Genomic DNA, 17,397 nt, shown 5'->3' with positions numbered 1-17,397 from the left:
AAAACAGTAACACTTCTAAATTCTATGCTCTGCTATTTGCTTCTTCTGAAAACATCCTTAGAAAGCACCAAAATTTCAAAATCAGACAGGAGACCTGCACCAAAATGAGGTATTTTAAGCCAATCTTAACATAAACACTCCTAATTGTACTCAAGAGCACAGCAGGGTAAACAAGGACAAGAGAATCTCATCAGCAAAACAGAAGAGTCACCCACTTTGTCATTCCCCTATTGCTTTTGAAAACTATGTCATAAAACAAATACGAAAAATGAACGCATGTATACAGCATAAAGAAAAGCAGGTCAAAAAAGTGGACCGAAATTCTGAAAAGCTTCTAAATGATCTGTATAACAGCTGCAGAAACAGCTGATCCAGCTCTTGGTGAGAGGCAAAGCCTGACTGCCCCAACTGTAAGGACACACAGACCCCACTGTGCTTCCCAACCCACAGAGGTACATCTACACTGCACCACACCATGTGCAATTCCCAACTCCAGTGGATGTTTTCTGTGGGAATCTCTGTATCATGCTCCTTTACGTGCTCAAAATTAACGAGGACTCAGACTTCTACATACTCAACTGACATTTGACAGCAGGATTCAGTATTTTCAAGCAAACTTTCTTCATCCCCTTTTGAAGAAGTGCAAATCCTTAACTACTTCCTCATCATTAATCACACAGGTAAATCCACTGGCTGATAATGAGAAGTGGAAGCTTAAAATCGAGCACATACTGATGCTTTGCTAATCAAAACAGGTACTGTTGCCTTGTGGCCTCATATATAGCTTCAGACAAGTCAAGAATTTCCCTTTTCCCATGTGGGCAATTATTTTCACGTGACACAGAACAGCAACTGTATTAACGAGACCAAGCAGGAATGTAAAGAGATTAGCTTTAGAATTTATCTACATATTATGTAGACTATGTGATAAAACACAAGTTTCTCCAACAAAAGAAGTTAAACCCTTCTCCCCCAACTCCCACCCAGCTTCCACGCTGCTCCACTTTGTATCCAGATTCTGCGTAGAAAGAAAAATTAACCATGAAACTGTCTCATTTAATTTGCAGTGCACATTGATCCAGTATATACTGAGAAAACAATACAAATACAGCTGTACAGTTGTTAAGGTGGCCTTCTTTCTTTGACCATTCCCTTCTCCCCTCTCAGTATAATGCTTAGCATGCAGTACCTTCAGTGAATCTTCCTGAGCTGAAAAATCCTCATAGATGCCAGTGTTCAGCTCCGGTGAATTCAGCAGCAGTTCAACATCAGCCATGGCCAGCAAGACTTTGTTGATTTCAACTAAGTATTCAGCTGAAAAAGGCAAGGTCCTAACTCCTGTGGCAAGGTGGCCTTTTAACCTCTGCTGGACAGGGATTGCCTAAAAACATGAAAGTTCATTTTATATTTCAAAGAGCAAGCAATTTTATGAAAAAATCCTAAATCAGTAGACTATATTCAGAATAAGTACTTTTCTACATTAAAGGACAAAACAAAGCCCTTTCTAGCAAAGTTACATGAATTCAGAAAGCCGCAAGTCCTTCAGTGAACTTTCTACATTTACAAAAAAAATTAGAAAACAGTAGATACCATGCTTCACAATGACCCTGTATTACACTTTATTAAAACTTTGGGGAGTGGGAAGGGCACTGCTGCTTCTCTCACCTTGATCCCTTCCCCATTTCCAGAAATTACACTTCTTGATCAAGCCTGTACCTAGTTCTGATTACAGCCCACTGTCTGCTTCCTTCATCATCAAGGACTCCCAGAAGTCACCAATTTACTGAAGCAGACTTTTCTTCCTCCCCACATTCTTTTCAATAAACATCCCCACCCACATTTCCCAACCATTTTTTAAATAAATTAGTGCTCCACTAGTACCACAATATACATTTTTTAGCAATAAGAGACACTAACTCCTCAAGAGCTTGGCAGCTGTTATCTGCTCTGGCTGTAACACCAGACTATCTAGCCAAGTACCATGTTAGCAGATAAGACAGCAAGAACAGTAATTTAATGCAGCTTTTTTTTGGATCATAAAAGATGTCCTGGATCTGAAGCATTGGGAAGCCAGCTGCAAGAAGCTATACTCTGCCATGCTTGGCAAATGTAGCAGAGGCAGGTGAAGCAGATACTCTGAAGAGTGAAAGCAGATTTTTGCTTAAAAGGTTTCTCATCCAACAGGATTCTGCTACCATCTCTGAAAACAGGCCAGTTCTTTAAAATCAGCAATGAAAAACTAAACCCACCTCCAAATACTAAAGAATTTGAGCAACTTCTGAGCCACATTCCTGCACCCAGTGAATCTGAGGCAGAGGCACTTGACTGCATGATTTACTAACAGCTGAGAATACACTTAAGAGTGTGAAGAATAAATGTATGTTCACCAGTGATTTCAGGCAGTGAATTTTACTTTGCAATTAGTCCAGGCTTGATGCACACATGCAAATCACTAGCACAGCTGACAACCATTAAAATATTAAGCCCCACTAACAAAGTTGTTTGCAAATACCTGTCTGTATCTTCCTCCTCCACATCTTTTTGAGCATTTCAAAGATGTCACACGGATTAACTAGAATCTAACGTACGCTGCATGTGTAGTGCAAAAGGAAAGGACTGCAGCAGAAAAGTTATGTTCACGTATTCGCCATTCAGAATTTCTCCTCATGCACTGAATGCTCCTAAGGATTTTATTTGTTTTGCGTTGGTTTGGGGCTTTTTTGGTTTGTTTTTTAAAGTAGACATCCCTGTATTGAAAACGGGAACAGCTGTACTTCCACAAGACCTTTGCCACCAAACATGGTATGTTTTCAGTCATTCACTGTACACCAAAGAAATAAGATGTACAGGCACATAAGCATAAATTGAGTCTACTGAAAACAAGTATTACAGACAAGCATCATAAAATACTCAGCATTCCTTTTGATTCAGTAACAGCACAGCAAGCAAGCACCACAGTAAAAAACATATACTCCATATGCTTCAGCTACAAATCCAGCATCTTGGTTCCTGATGCTTCTCAAACACATTTTCCTGAGGCACTGTATATATTTTGTCAGGTTCCATCACTGAAATTTGGAGAAAAAGCCCAAGGCTTAGACAGTGGTATGATTTCCTGTGGAAGGAGAGGTCCCTGCTCCAAAGAAGTGAGACAAAGCTTCTGCCACTCCAAGTATATTTTCCCCAGCAATGTGGAACAAGCCTGGGTTTGAACAAACACCAGGATACCTGCTGCAGCACAGCCGCATGCCACATCTTCACAAGGCGTTTTCTCTAACTTTCCATCATCCCACAAGTCCCATTCTCACACAGGCAACAGTCCAGAATCTAGGCTTCACCCAAATGAAGTTACTAGACTTCATTATCTTTCTACTTCACACACATTGCTTTATGTCCCGTTAGAAAAAACTTGCACAAGATTTAAAACAGCATCTGTTGGCATGCAGCAAACTTGTTCTCCACTTGTTGCCAACGCTGACATATACTGAAACTTCCTGCTTCCCCAGCAGCACCATCCTGGGCCAGGTTGTCGCTCTTCTGCAAAGCAGTGAGTTAATTCCTCCTGGTGCTGTTCCTGCAGAGCACACCTCACTGCTAATCTCCTCCAGCTGCCTCCCATCACTGAGTTTGTTTCCTCCTTTCACAACCCTCCTTCTTAAAGGAGGTGAACATATATATGTGTTATAAACACATTAGTACTTTACTACAGAGAAGTTTTAATTGTCCAGTTGTTCTCTAACCTGCATTGCAGACTGGCAGCTTCTAAAATGCTGCTTAATGTACTAAGAAATGGAAGAGCAGAAGTTTGACATAACTGTCTCACACAAATCAATCACCTAAATGCCACAGAAGACTTTTTTAGGGTTTTGGGGGTGTGTTTTGTTTTTCTTTTTTAATTAAAAAAACATGCAAGCGAACTCTTTTCTTAAGGGTGCACAAATAAAAAGTTAATCAAAGGTTATTTAGGAGGCAATCTGACTGGATGACTTAATAGCCTTTTTTTAATTAAAGTTGATCTCTCTAAATACTAGGAAAAATGTAGGACTGGGGAAAAAGGGGAATACTCAGTTACTAGTGTACATTCTCTAAATAAGGCCTCTCAATGAGAGCTGCTAAAAATAGTTTTAACTCAGTGCTCAAATAAAAATTTGTTTCCTCCTGTACTTAGCATCTAGTTTGACCTGCAATTCAGAATTTGGTTTCAGATTTTCTTCCCCTTTCCCCTTTTACACTTAATATATTTTAAAACAAAATCTACCAAAATTCAACTCAAGCATATACTCTGACTTGCTTTCAAATGGATCTTGGATAATACTGCCCAAGAAATTGGCATAAAATTAAATCATTTACCTTGCATGTTTAACTCCATATACATTTTAACCAAAAGTGTGATCTCAGCTCACCACACATTACTTATCATCTTTCCAAATAAATACTCCTTTAATGCAAAATGCTTACTTTTTAACCATTCCATGCCCCTTCTCTCTCACACTCAAAATATTTCATAGCAATTGTCTAGGAAAGGGTTTTCCAAAGCTAAAATCTCATGTCCATTTTATTTGTTCTGGGTTAAAGCAGTCAGTAAGCAACATATTTATGGGCAATGTAGCTAATGGTTCATATTTAAGTAACCCAGAACCCTTCATACAAAAAGCACAATAGGCAAACAAACATGTTTTCTTTATTACAGGGATAATACTTCAAGAGCCTTCAAGACGGTGTCTGTGTTTCAGTTTGTAGGAAGAACTGCACTGTGCCTGCAACAGCAAATTCACTTACCATCTGCAAAATTATCATTTTTCACTTCAAAACAGTTTTCTAAAATCTGGAAAAAATCTCTCAGAAACTTCAGTCAACTAATTACCTCTGCAATTTAAGGTTGAATTTTTCCTTTCCCTCATTTTGAGCAAAGTCAGAATTGAGCAATTTAAATAAATACTAAAGCAAAGTTAGAAAAGAAGGAACTCAAGGAGATACAAACTTCCAATGCAGGCTTCTACAGCCAACAGATTTGTGGCAAAACAAGGGTTTTTCAGAAGTACCTGCTATGCAGAAGGGTTACCAGTATTTCAGAGACACTTAACTTCATAATCCCTAGAAACACACATGATAAGGAATATTTATGATCCAGCTACTTCCATCAAATCAATATATAGAGATATATGACCTTCAACCACCATAAGTCCTCTCCTCCACACTCATTTACAAAAACATAAATAATGTATTACATAAAACCTTAATTGGAGTCTACTCCCCAGCTTGGTGGCTGAAATCTTTCTTTCCCTCCCTGTTTGTTCATTACTAAGAGAAACACTAGTTTCTCTTCCTCTGCTCGCTGCACCTTCCTTACATCAAGGTGAGGGGTTGAGCCAGCTGCACACCAGTGGGTCAAGAAATCATTTAGTGCTTTTCAATCCTGCCAAAGATGAGCAAAAATCACTGCAATTTGCTATTTAGTAGTCTGGAGGCCCTACGGATACATCCAGGGTTTTCCTTTTCCTTCATCAGACACCCCTACTGACTAAAGAAGGGAGAGCAAGGGTGTTCAAGCACAGAATAGATGGTAAAAACTGGGGAGGGGCAGTTTCCGTTGCAGAATTTTAGCATTAGGGTCCCCCCTGGTGCTGAGGTAAGTCAAGCTTGGTGGCTCCAAGAAAACTCTGCAGCAACTGTGTTCATCTAAAATAATGATGACGTTTGGAAACACTATTTCTCCCTTTAAGAAATGGTATGGTCCCATATCATTTTTAGTGTTCAAAATCAATTAGTAAAGCAGGTGAAAGAACAAGCTATAAAAGTAAAGTAAGGTCAACTGAGACAGACTGGCTTAGCACTCAAATATCAGAAAGCTGGCATATGAAGCAAAGGCAGCACTTTCCAACTTCCACAGCAGTAATGAAAACCTCTATGGTCCCCCTCCGGAAGCCTAGCTGACTCAGACAAGAAACTACCTCTGGAAGTATAAGGATATTTTTTACAGAACTAATTCTGAGCAAAGATAATGTTTCTCTATCAATAGTCTATTGTGATTGCTATGGTAATCCATATTTACATAATATTATGCATTTACCACCCAGATACCAAGATGCAGTAATCCAGAAATGGATCCAACAGAACAAGGGATCAGCTACAGTATATCCCTAAAGAAAAGGGCTTTATAGGAGGCCAAGAATCTTCCTTAGATAAGATCAGTCAACCTGCAGTGAGACCAATAGTGACAAGGAAGACCAGTCTGTGGCGCAACTGGATTGCTCCCATTAGCCCGGAACCATAAGGTGCACCTTCTTCCCTTTTCAATCTGGTAATTGATTCACTCAAAGCAGCTGATGGTCAAACAGAAAAACTCAGTTATGTTGGTTTACTTTAAATGTGTATCGATCTCCTTCAAACAAATTTGCTGGCATCAATCGGGTCCCAAGGAGCTCATGTGCAAGTACCACAGTACACCAGGAGTGACCACTGGGGACCCAACAGAGCAGTCAGAAGTTGAACAGTTAAACAGACCCTGGGGCCATCTCTGCTGCCCAGCTCTGCATGAAAGGCTTATAATTTGAAAAAATATAATTCTCTCTGAAGAGAAACAGATTTAAAAGGTTTACTTTCATAGCTGATACTGAATAGCTTCTGTGAACGAGCAGACCGTCTGCCATAGGTTGACAGCGATCATAGGCAGCTGAAGCCATACAGCACTACCGCTGTGAATGAGGAGCAGCACCCTATGATCTCGTGGTGCAAGTCTCACAGGGAACCAGAGCATTTTACCCCTGCCTTCAAGTTAACTGGTGCTGGGTTAAAAAGTTACAGAGCGGTCCAAAAAGAGATTGATTGGTTTTAATGAAGCTTCATATGCAGAAACTGAGAGGTACTTGACAGATTGCCTAGCCCCCATGCTTGTCCAAAAAATTACTTACTGCTTCACAAGGTTCCTCACTGTTATTGCCTAAAATATTAACATAATTACCATGCAGCCAAAGTGTTCGGAAGGATGAAAAGGAGAAATAAAATTTAAAAAAACACCAAAAAACCCCACAAAACCACAACAAAACAAAAGAAAAACTGAAAGTATCTGTACCCTCAACAATTAAGGCATACAACTTTCTGGGCAGTAAATTTTATCACACCTTGACATCCTATTAAATCACTTGTGAAATTGTTTGTCAAGACCCACACACACACGTTATCGCACATAACTCTTCCCATCAGAAATACTTCAACCTTTGTAATTTTTATTAACCTTCATTGTGTAGAGTAATATCAGTCACATGAGGGCAGTTATCACTCCCTAAGCACTTGAGGCAGAGAAAGGCGACATCAGAGTAGTTGTAATATTCCCAACCACAGGATGCAGGCCTGCATTTAAGCCTCAAACAAGGCTTTTATCATACCTGCACCAACCAGACATTGAATCAGGCTGTTTGAGCTAGCGTATCAAAAAGAGCTAAGTATAATCCCCATGATCAGGACTGGCAAGAGAAATTGCCTTGATTCAACCACACTGCTCAGATCACGCTCCAAGACTTGGGCGTGATGGCTGGGATATTTTGGACCTATGATGACTACATAGAAATCCCAAACCAGTATATGCAGATAATTTCCTAATGAAAAATGAATGCCATCCTTTTGAAAACACTTCTTTCTAAGAAGGTGTCAAAAGAACAGCCATAGAGCCCTAATATATGAATCTCTAAAGCTCATACATAACATTCACTCCGTTTAAGAAAAAAGTCTCATTTACCTGTAGTTTTTGTTCATCTTCCACACCTTGCAGCCCTGATAGACGGTGCTCAGCCTCATCCAGCCACTTCATTAGACTGTCATGTTCTTTCTTATACTGGGAAAACACTGGAGAGAGTTCTACCACCTGCCTCCTTTGAAATGACCTACATTCCTAAAATCCAGATATTAGAAAAATATGGTATAAAAAGAGGGAAGTAGTGAACAGGTCTTATTTATTTGAAAAACAAAAACACATTTGAAGAAGCAAATTCCAAATTATGCAGTAGTGGACATTTATTTTTTTAAATTATTTTTTTAAAATAGCTACGTTCTATTTATCTATGTAATCAAAGCCAGCCTGAGGGGCTTACCCTGCCTTTGAGCTACATTTCACCTTACAAACTCTAATATGATTCAAACATGTGAGCTAAAAGGACTATAAGAATACAGATACCCTTTGTTCTACACAAAACCATTTTTAATATGGCATGTGTATGAAAGCACCACAACATACTAGCATCCACAATTGCTGATAATACCCTCTATAGGAAGCAAGAGGAATTCAGGAGGAGACTCATGTTCACACAAACCTCTTCAGCCAAGAACTCAGTGAGTATGTCTGTGTACATGTGTCTATGCAGCCACTCTTTAGACAGCCTGATGGTGGCGACAAACCTCTGCTGGAGGGCCAGCAAAAACAAGCGAAGCAAATACCTCACTGTCTGCACCCATCTGTGTAAATACATATAGGGGGCCCCCTGTGAAGTTGTGAAAAGGACTTTAAAAATCAAAACCACTCCCCCAAAAACTTTGGAATGACAAAATTCATATTTTGAAATTGCAAAGATTCAGAGTCAGACTGAGTGTATACACATTTAACTCTTCCCCAGAGAATCTTATACGCTAAAAGAAGTCATAACCAGGTTGTAAGTGGGATGCCAAAGGGAGAATTGCATAAACGAGCTTTAACTACAGTAACTACCATAATCATACCTGCACACTGTTGTACTTTTTCTGCAGAAGCAACAGCTGTATGCGGATCTTCTCTCTCTTATGGTCCTCCATAGGCTGCTGTAACAACTGCCCTCCTCTCTGTAAAACTTCTTCAATCTGAGCTCTTTCTTGATCCAGCTAAAATTACACAAGTCTGTATTATCCACAGAAAGCTCAGCTACGCTTTCCAAAATTAATTTATTACTTGCTCAGATATTAACAGTAATGGTACCAAACTGTTATTATCCAAATTTGAGCCAAATTCAAGCAGAGATTCTCCTCCACAACTACCAAATCCAAAAATCCAGCTTGGTCATTCCATAAGCTTCATAAAGAGATGCCCTGCAGGAAGCTCACTTAATAAGCCAGCAATAGGCAGCAACAGCAAGAGGGTGCTATGACTTAAGCTTCATGTCTATTCTAAACATTTCATGACAATAACAAGTAAGCTCAGAGCAGAATAGCAAGAAAACAGAAACATAGTAAGTATGCACAAAAGGAAGCGTATGTTCTACAACAATAGGTCTTTCCATAGAGGCCTTTTAAAAATTGTTTTCTGTAGTATACGTGCCATCTTCCACAGACTTATATTCATCTTTCCAGCTCAGTTTATAATATTTCATTAAAATGAAGGCAGATAGGGTGGCCTGGCAGGACTTTACCCAATTCTGTAGCCAACAAGGTTATTGTGGATGCAAAAAGTATGACAGTTCTATAGCAGTGAATAGCAGACCCTAGATAAAAATCTAGAAAATGATAAATTTTGTTCCAAGTTCTTATTTGGACTTGTCATGAGACATATTACAACACTTTCCTTTGCACTTCATCTCACAAGCATCCACTGACCTGACCTATGCACTGTGATTTATATCATACCAGTTTAAAGTGCAAAAATATCTACCCAATGTAATAGAGTCCCAAAATTGCTAAATACATAGTAATAGTCTCAGCTATTTCAACATAATTTCAAACAGATATGAAGAAAGAAAAAAGTTTTGCACCCTATTACTCTTACAGAAAGAATTCCTTACATACAGCTACTTTGAGTAGAAGATAAATAAAAATCAAAGTTCACTACCGGAATTATATAAAGCCATGATGAAAATACAGACTGATGTATGACTAGCTACTCTCAGTGCACCAGCCAAGAAGCAGCAGCAGCTATGGGAAAAGTATGGGAAAATTGTACAGCGTTTCCAGCAACGTAACAACTCCGTTTTCTACTCCTGTCTTAAGAAGACTTTTGTAGGAGAATTCCCCCTCGAAGTCTGAAGGAATGTAACACGTGGACAGAATAGAAAGGGAGCCGGTTAGTTATTTAATTCTTCCATTGCTCACAAACCTTTTCATCTTCCCCACTCAACTCCAGATGCTTTTCCACAACTTTTAACATATTCTGTATGTCACACTCAAATTTTTCCAGGTCTGGAAAAGCTACTCTGACTTCACAGGGCTCTGACATGACAGGAAGTCGTTCTTGTCCAACAAGCATCTGCAAAGCAAAACAAAACTTTCTTCAAGCTGAAAATTTAGTTGGAGCTGTCATACACAGTTTAATGATTTAAACCAATTCTCCATGAACATGCATACCAGTTTGTAGGATCATCAGATATCAGCATAAAAAAAATTTTCCATACTTGTTTGATCTAACACTGAGAGTTAAGATGGACACAGCATTGATAGGTATTATCAAACTTCTACCTTCAGACTTCAATCTGAGCATTTTAGTCTCAAAACAAACAAAACCCCTCCAGTCACATTAGGTTATGGTGTTGTTCTGTGGTTCATATATGTACTGCAATATATACATTTTCCTGAATCTTTATAACACAATTATTTGTAAATTTTCCCTTGCAACTCAAGTTATCACCTGCTACTCAGAAAAAAGAAGCAGTTGGTCTAAAATCAGTGTGTCCATTTTTCGCATATAAATAGCTACACTTAAGAGGATAAAAGCAGCAAAGTGCTGTTCTAACACAAAGATCTATCCCCTAAAGCTATTTGCCATCATTTTGGCATAGACCCCCCAAGCATGTTTTGGGACTTGCTCAACCTCACCTTGGCACTTTTGATGTGCTGAGAGACCTTCTCAAAGTTACGATTCAGTTCTGCCAGTTTGGGTTCAACAAGTTCACGGCATGACACCCCCCGACCATTCATTAAGATGATAGCCTGATCACGCACATTATCCACTCGAAGGCTAACATCATCTAATTCAGATGTTAAGCGCTAAGAAGTGAAAGAAAAAGCAAATGGTTACCCTTAGGAAAGGAAAACAATATTTGAAAAAAAACAAAACAGAAACAGGCAGCAGACCTGACTTGACTTCATTTAGAATCCAGAAGTGGTTACTTGACAGTGATATTTCCTACCTTCACAGTTTCCTCCTTTTTGCTTGCTGACTTTTTCTCAATCTCATCCAGCAACGCTTCAGCCTGATACAACCAAGTACTTATGTGGGCAACATTTTCATCAAAAATTTCTAGTTGGCTCTGATGATTCTGGAAAAAGATTTAAAAAAATGTATTAATATGAGAAACTTAAATTGCACAAAACACCCCAACACAAAAACCAAACACACCCATATAAAAAACCACACACCAAAAAAGACAACCCTGCCAAAACCACTATTACGAGTAAAAAGATCAATGGAATAAAGCATTATGGATACACCTTGGAAAGGAACACTGCAACTGAAGTTGTACCTTTCACATTCAGTAAGTATTTACAAGCATTCAATTTTCATTCTAGACCCTTCGATATTATTGTTCCTAATTCATAAAGGGAAACAGAAATAACTGAGGTGGTTTGTCCAACTAAAGACAATGTATTACAACATTATAGCCAGACCACAACATCTCAGCTGACCAAAAAACCCATGATTTTTTCAGTTATCATTAGCAGATAAAACAGTAGAAGTTATGTGTGGTAGTTGTTGGGGTTTTTTTTAACTGAAAGGGGATTACACCAAAACCTACAAATTGTATTAGTCAAGTTTTGATATTTTACTGATTACATTAAAATATTTCTTCCTCTTAAGAAAAGTCACCACGTTGTAGATGTGTTAATTAGGTACGCTTTCATAGGCAGTCAGAAGCTGTAACATTAGGTACCACAGACAGAAACACCACATTGTTCTGTGTGACAAAACAAAGCTATTAGAATACCATGCTGCTTAACCCAAAATAGGATAGCTAAGCTTTGATCTTTTAGACTAACAAAACAAAGGGAGGGGAGGGAAGAGAGAAGGCCTATGATTGCTCTCTATATCAACATGAAGAAACTTCTATCTTCACCTACCAAAAAGAACAATTTAACCTGATGAAGTCAGCACAAGGACAATACTCATCACCTGACATGAACATAATTTAGAATGTTTTTAGTTGTGGATCATCCTTACAAATAAGGGTAAACTACCTGACTACTAACATGGGCATCACTGGATTATGAAACAAACAGCATGATCTGCAGCAGGCACTGGACAGGATGCACAAGGCTCACACCAAAGTTTCCACAATTTCAGCCTGTATCAGGGGCTTCTGAAGGTGGAGCTTCAGCTTCATAACTAGCTAAACAACACAGAAATACCTCAATTATCTGAAAACATCAGTTTGATGCTAGCATCAATTGTAGACTGTTTCATATCCATTTAGCAAAACTTGCAGCTTTAGGCTGTATAATACACTTAGTTTTCCATTTACTCAGCCAAACAGACACCGTTGGCCTCAACTCCAAGTTGGCATATTCTTTAACACTTGCAGTTATGGGCTGTCTAAAAGAGCAATAGGCTGACAGAGGGTCCAAAGTGCTTTGCTGAACACCACTAGGAAGTTAGCCCATTAAATTTACAGCCATCATCTGGGCTTTAAGGAAATCTATTGACACAAAAGTGTTCTGTTCATGCTGGAGCTGGCACAGAGGTTTCTTTCAGGCTGAATAAAGAGCAGCACATGCAGCAGCCTCACAGAAACCAAACTTTTTGGGCTAGTTCCTTTTGTTTTCTACTTATATTAATAAATTCACAAGCTTATAGAAAGTTACATAGAAAACACAAGATCTAACTTCTAGGCTCTAATTAACATGCTATGAAACAAACAACACTTCTATAACATGGTGGGTTTTTTCCCCTCATTTTCATCTGGCAGAATCAGCTACTACCAGTTAATGAGTAAACCCACTGTTTGTGATTAATGAGTAAATCCATTATGAATGTTTGTACGCTCCATAGCACATGCAGACTATATGGATGGTAGATGCCCCCTTTCAGGATAGTTTAGAAAGTTACTTCTACACACTAGTGTAGCAAGAATTGTATTAGGAGCTAAATAACAAGTGGACACAAAAGGCTAGCACTATTGGTGTAGCAAAGGAGAAAGTGATAAAACACTAACAGGGAAGAGGTACTAGGAGATAAATTTCTAAATAAGGACTAAAGATTAAAAATGTAATGTGATGGCACATAAAGGGAGGGAGAAAGGAAAGATAAAGAGATTAAAACTACAGATGGGTAAAAGGTGTTCTCCAAGCGTATGATGAATTTTTTATAGAAAAGAGGAGTTATAGCAAAGTCTAAGGAGTGTAAGAACCCAGAAAAGAGTCCTGGCACTGAAGCCAGGAGGAAGAGAAAGGCAAAAGAGGGAAGAAAAAAAAAAGTTAAACTTAGTTTTATTCTCTACAACTAAGCAGGTTATTCCCACTAGGTCTTCCTGGGATATTTACATAGTTTCATCACTCTCACATACAGATTCTGCATTTTCATCTCCTAGTCACTGAGCAATAGCCACTAATACCAAGTGCATGGCACCAATGCCTATCAGCACCTCTAAACCACTTACAAAACAGTCACCTTGCACATTATATATAACCTCTTGACTCACCTCCCCATCTACAAAGTAACCAGACAGCCATTCTGTATTTAAGTTCATGAGGCACCATGGAAGCTTCACATCTCAACAAAGTGAGACAAGCAAAAACTGCAACTGCTCCAAGGGTGTGGAGGAAAAAACCACCCTAAATATTTCTTATGCGCAGCTTACCAACAAGGTGTCACACCAGTCCTCGGTCCAGGTCCGAACTCTGCTCCAGCCAGCATTAAGGACACACAGCTTCTCCTCCAGGGAAGTCTCACTGCCTTCCACCAGAGCCTGAAGTGCAGCGCAGCTTTCTGTGATGCTCTTCAAATCAGCTTTCCTCCTCTCCAGCTCTCTCAGCACATTCTGAAACAAGAGGAGCCATTAACACTGCACACTGCTCCCTGTCACAAGGGCAAGGGAGTCAGATTTTTACCTCCACAGGAAACAAATAGTATTACAGATGATCTTCACTTGAGAAAAATCAAACCAAGTAGAATCACCTTCTGTTTATACTCACTCTCTGTAGATACTAATCTCTTTTTATGAGAGAGAGGAAGCAAGAGCACAATGCATGTAAGTGTCCTGAATAACAGCTTGAGACCTTTCTGTTTTGTTGTTTTATATCCACAGTTGCTTTTCATTATGTAGGTAAAGCAAATGCATCACATCACATCACAGGTCCAATCTTAAAAGGTTCTTTCCTGCACTGTCAAGCACCACAGAGAATGCAATATTCAAGAGACACTTTGGATTTCTCTGTATATTTTCATATTAAAGTACTTTTACAGTTGGCAACAATGAGAAAAGTGGTAGGCCAAGGCCAAATCGTTTTTGAGAACCACCACCACTCATTACTGCACATGTTCAATTCACTTGCTACATATTCCAGAAGCCCTATTGTTATATCACCTATACATAGATATGTAACTATATGTATCTTTAGCTCCAATATTTTTTCCAAGTCATCTCTGCTTTTAAATAGTTTTTTTTAATCTAAAAAAAAAATCACCTTCTTTGAAAGAATGCATACTGACATATGAATTTATAGCATGCCATCTCTTGAATATCAATACATGTTTTCCATGTGGAAAATAGCACCTCTTGCCATACAAGATCATCAATTATTATTAACATCTGGCTGTTTAAAAAAGCTCTCTGATGTCAGTGTACAGTGTGTGGAAGAATGCAGTTAATCACAACTAGTGTCTGGAGCTCCCTGAACATCTTATTATCTGTGAAGTAAATACTTTATTATTTTATCTTAGCTTCTTATCTTAGAGACCAAAACAAATACTCAAGTTAATACATTTTAAAATTGCCTCTAGAACACCTTAAGACAGGAAGGACAACTTTGCATGCAACATAAAGGGCTTGTCCTCTGGTGGTGCGTAATAGTTCATGAACTATTTGCATTGCTTACACATGTATAGTAAGTAAGTATTTACAAGATTGCTTGGAAAGAAATCTTAGAGATACTGCCACAGCAGAAGTGTAATGCTAATAATTGCTAATCCTGAGTGAAGGGTGAGAACTGGTTATAACTAGGTGTTCTTGTAATTTTGCAAGATTTCAGGTTTTAAGATTCCACACAGACCTATTCCAAAAGTAAAAGGTGACAGAAAATGACTGGAAAGACCAGTATTGCTGAACTGCATTAACTGACACTTTATGCAAAACTCCAACTAATACATATACAAGTTTCTACAGTAAGAGTAGCTACTTTCCTTCAGAATAATTATAAACACATTCGCCTGCTTCACTGAGAAGTTCCAATTTATAGATGAAAAATAAGGAATTACAGGAGCTTTTTGTTTTGCAAAGTCACAATTTTGAAGACAAAGTTGTTTCAATTAAAAGTTACAAACTCAATTTTTCATTAAAAAATGTCAATGAACTTTCAGTTTGCTCTACTAGTAAAGTATTTGATCTAGCCAAAAAGTATATTTGCTGATAATTAAGATTATACTTACAGACTGTGTTAGAGATACAGTCACTTAAATACCTAATACCACCAAATACGTAGTAGTATCTTTAATATTTTGCTGGCCATTTAAGTTTGAGGCAAGATGCTTAAGATGAAACAGATCAGACTAAGGTACTGAATACGATTTACTGAATCTACTAAAATTTCATTATGTAAGAGATTTAGGAACAAGTTACAAGGATTTAAATTCACAGCTGCTTCTACATAGTATTGCCATAATGTTAAAAAATTATTCTACAGCTATTTAGAGCGTGCTTACTTTGGCCCATGCAATCTCTGAATCTAGATCAGAAAGCAAGCTCTCTGAAGTGGACTTCTGCACGAGCTCAGCCTCAGTGCTATCTAGCCACTCTGACAAAGAGGCAGCCTCTTTCCTCATTTTGCGTGCCAGCTGGGATGCTCTTTCGAGGTCTTGTTTTCCTTCTGTCACCTACAAAAAAGTAAAAAACAAAAGAGAAAACAAAATTAGATTTTAAAAGACAGCAAAACCAAAAAGTGCTAGTCATCCAAAATATCTGCCCAAATATATAAAATCCTTGCATCTTAAGACTGTCATGCATTAGGGAAGGACCCTGAAAAGAAAAATCATTTATAAACATCTGCATCTTACTGTACAAACCAGAATATATAAAAATAGGATCATTTTAAATTAAGATACACTTAAAGGAGACAAAGAAACCTTCATACCCACTTATTTATAGCTAGTAATCATCAAATTGATGTTTAATCTTTGTTTATTATGATCTTTTAACTGAAACTCAAGGGGATACAGAATCCAGTCAGTAACTCACACAGGTAAAATTCAATTGCTTTTTGTATTTTGATAGACCTGCCAGCAGAAAGCTGTAAAGAAGAATTTCACTGAAAGTGTAGTCTGCCCTTAAAAACATCTCAGTAAAGTGAAGATGAAATTTGATGTGTGCTGCAGTATAATCAATTCTATTTCTCACTGGCTATACAATTAGTCTGGTCAAACTTTAACACAGACTTGAGAATAAATTCAACCATAGCAGTCAGAATCAACTGACATTTCGAAAAATTGCCTTCTGTCTCAGCTTAGTGTTTGCATGTATTTATTCAAAATAATGCACACTCTGAAGATCTAAAAAAAATAAATTCAGACACAAAACAACAACATTATACTGCAAATAACTCTGCCTTTCTGTCCTTTCCCAATTTCTTGTCTACGTGCTTTCCGAGTTATAGATGTACAGGTTCCACTAGAACCCACACCTTCTTGAATGTTCTCCACTTTACAACAGTAAAGTATTTCCTAGGGCCCATTTCAAGATATTCCAACAATGTAATCTGGCCACTTACCCACAGCTTCATTCACAGAGCACTGAACAGGCATCAGTCTGCTTGGACTTCTCGCTTAGTTTAGGTAGGTAAACAAACTATTTTCCCCCTGCCCCCTAAGGGTTTAACCATTTTCAAACATTTCACTTGGGTAAATGACTATTGAATTATTATGAAAATTACTCAAACCAATATTTAATGCAGTTCATAGGAAATACAGGTTCCTGCGTTTTCTACTTCATACTGAGAGCAACCCTTTAGATGGATCACGATTAGAAACCATCATGACACCTCCTAAAAAAATTTATATAGACTCAAATTTCTCGTATGACTATTTGATAAATAAATTATCTTGCAGGCTGGTTTACAGACAAGAGAAGGTACAACAGTGCTCAAAGACTGTAACAAATAGCAGGCCAGCTTTGCCAGGATGATGAAAGCTCTGTGAACCTTCCTTTCTTCGAGGCTACCTCCCCTTCAGGAACACCCTGTGAGCAGAGGGATCTTGTACAACTACAGGATTGTTATACATAATCTTTAATCTCTCAACTG

General features: G+C 38.3%; 1 protein-coding gene across 6 annotated transcripts in view; it reads right to left on the bottom strand.

The window, feature by feature from the left end:
• The window catches only part of UTRN (utrophin), a 387,283-nt gene that overhangs the window by 247,370 nt on the left and 122,516 nt on the right, over positions 1-17,397 (bottom strand). For all 6 annotated transcript variants that reach the window (XM_074818672.1, XM_074818673.1, XM_074818671.1 and 3 more), the window contains 8 exons: positions 15,806-15,976; positions 13,746-13,925; positions 11,082-11,210; positions 10,768-10,938; positions 10,052-10,201; positions 8,710-8,847; positions 7,736-7,888; positions 1,190-1,381 (listed from right to left, as the gene is read on the bottom strand). In XM_074818672.1, the coding sequence (XP_074674773.1) occupies positions 1,190-1,381; positions 7,736-7,888; positions 8,710-8,847; positions 10,052-10,201; positions 10,768-10,938; positions 11,082-11,210; positions 13,746-13,925; positions 15,806-15,976 (1,284 nt within the window). The remainder of the gene's footprint in view (positions 1-1,189; positions 1,382-7,735; positions 7,889-8,709; positions 8,848-10,051; positions 10,202-10,767; positions 10,939-11,081; positions 11,211-13,745; positions 13,926-15,805; positions 15,977-17,397) is intronic.

This window comes from Strix aluco, chromosome 3 (assembly GCF_031877795.1).
Source record: "Strix aluco isolate bStrAlu1 chromosome 3, bStrAlu1.hap1, whole genome shotgun sequence".
NCBI classification, from domain to species: Eukaryota; Metazoa; Chordata; class Aves; order Strigiformes; family Strigidae; genus Strix; species Strix aluco.
This window is presented reverse-complemented; position numbering and strand designations above follow the sequence as displayed.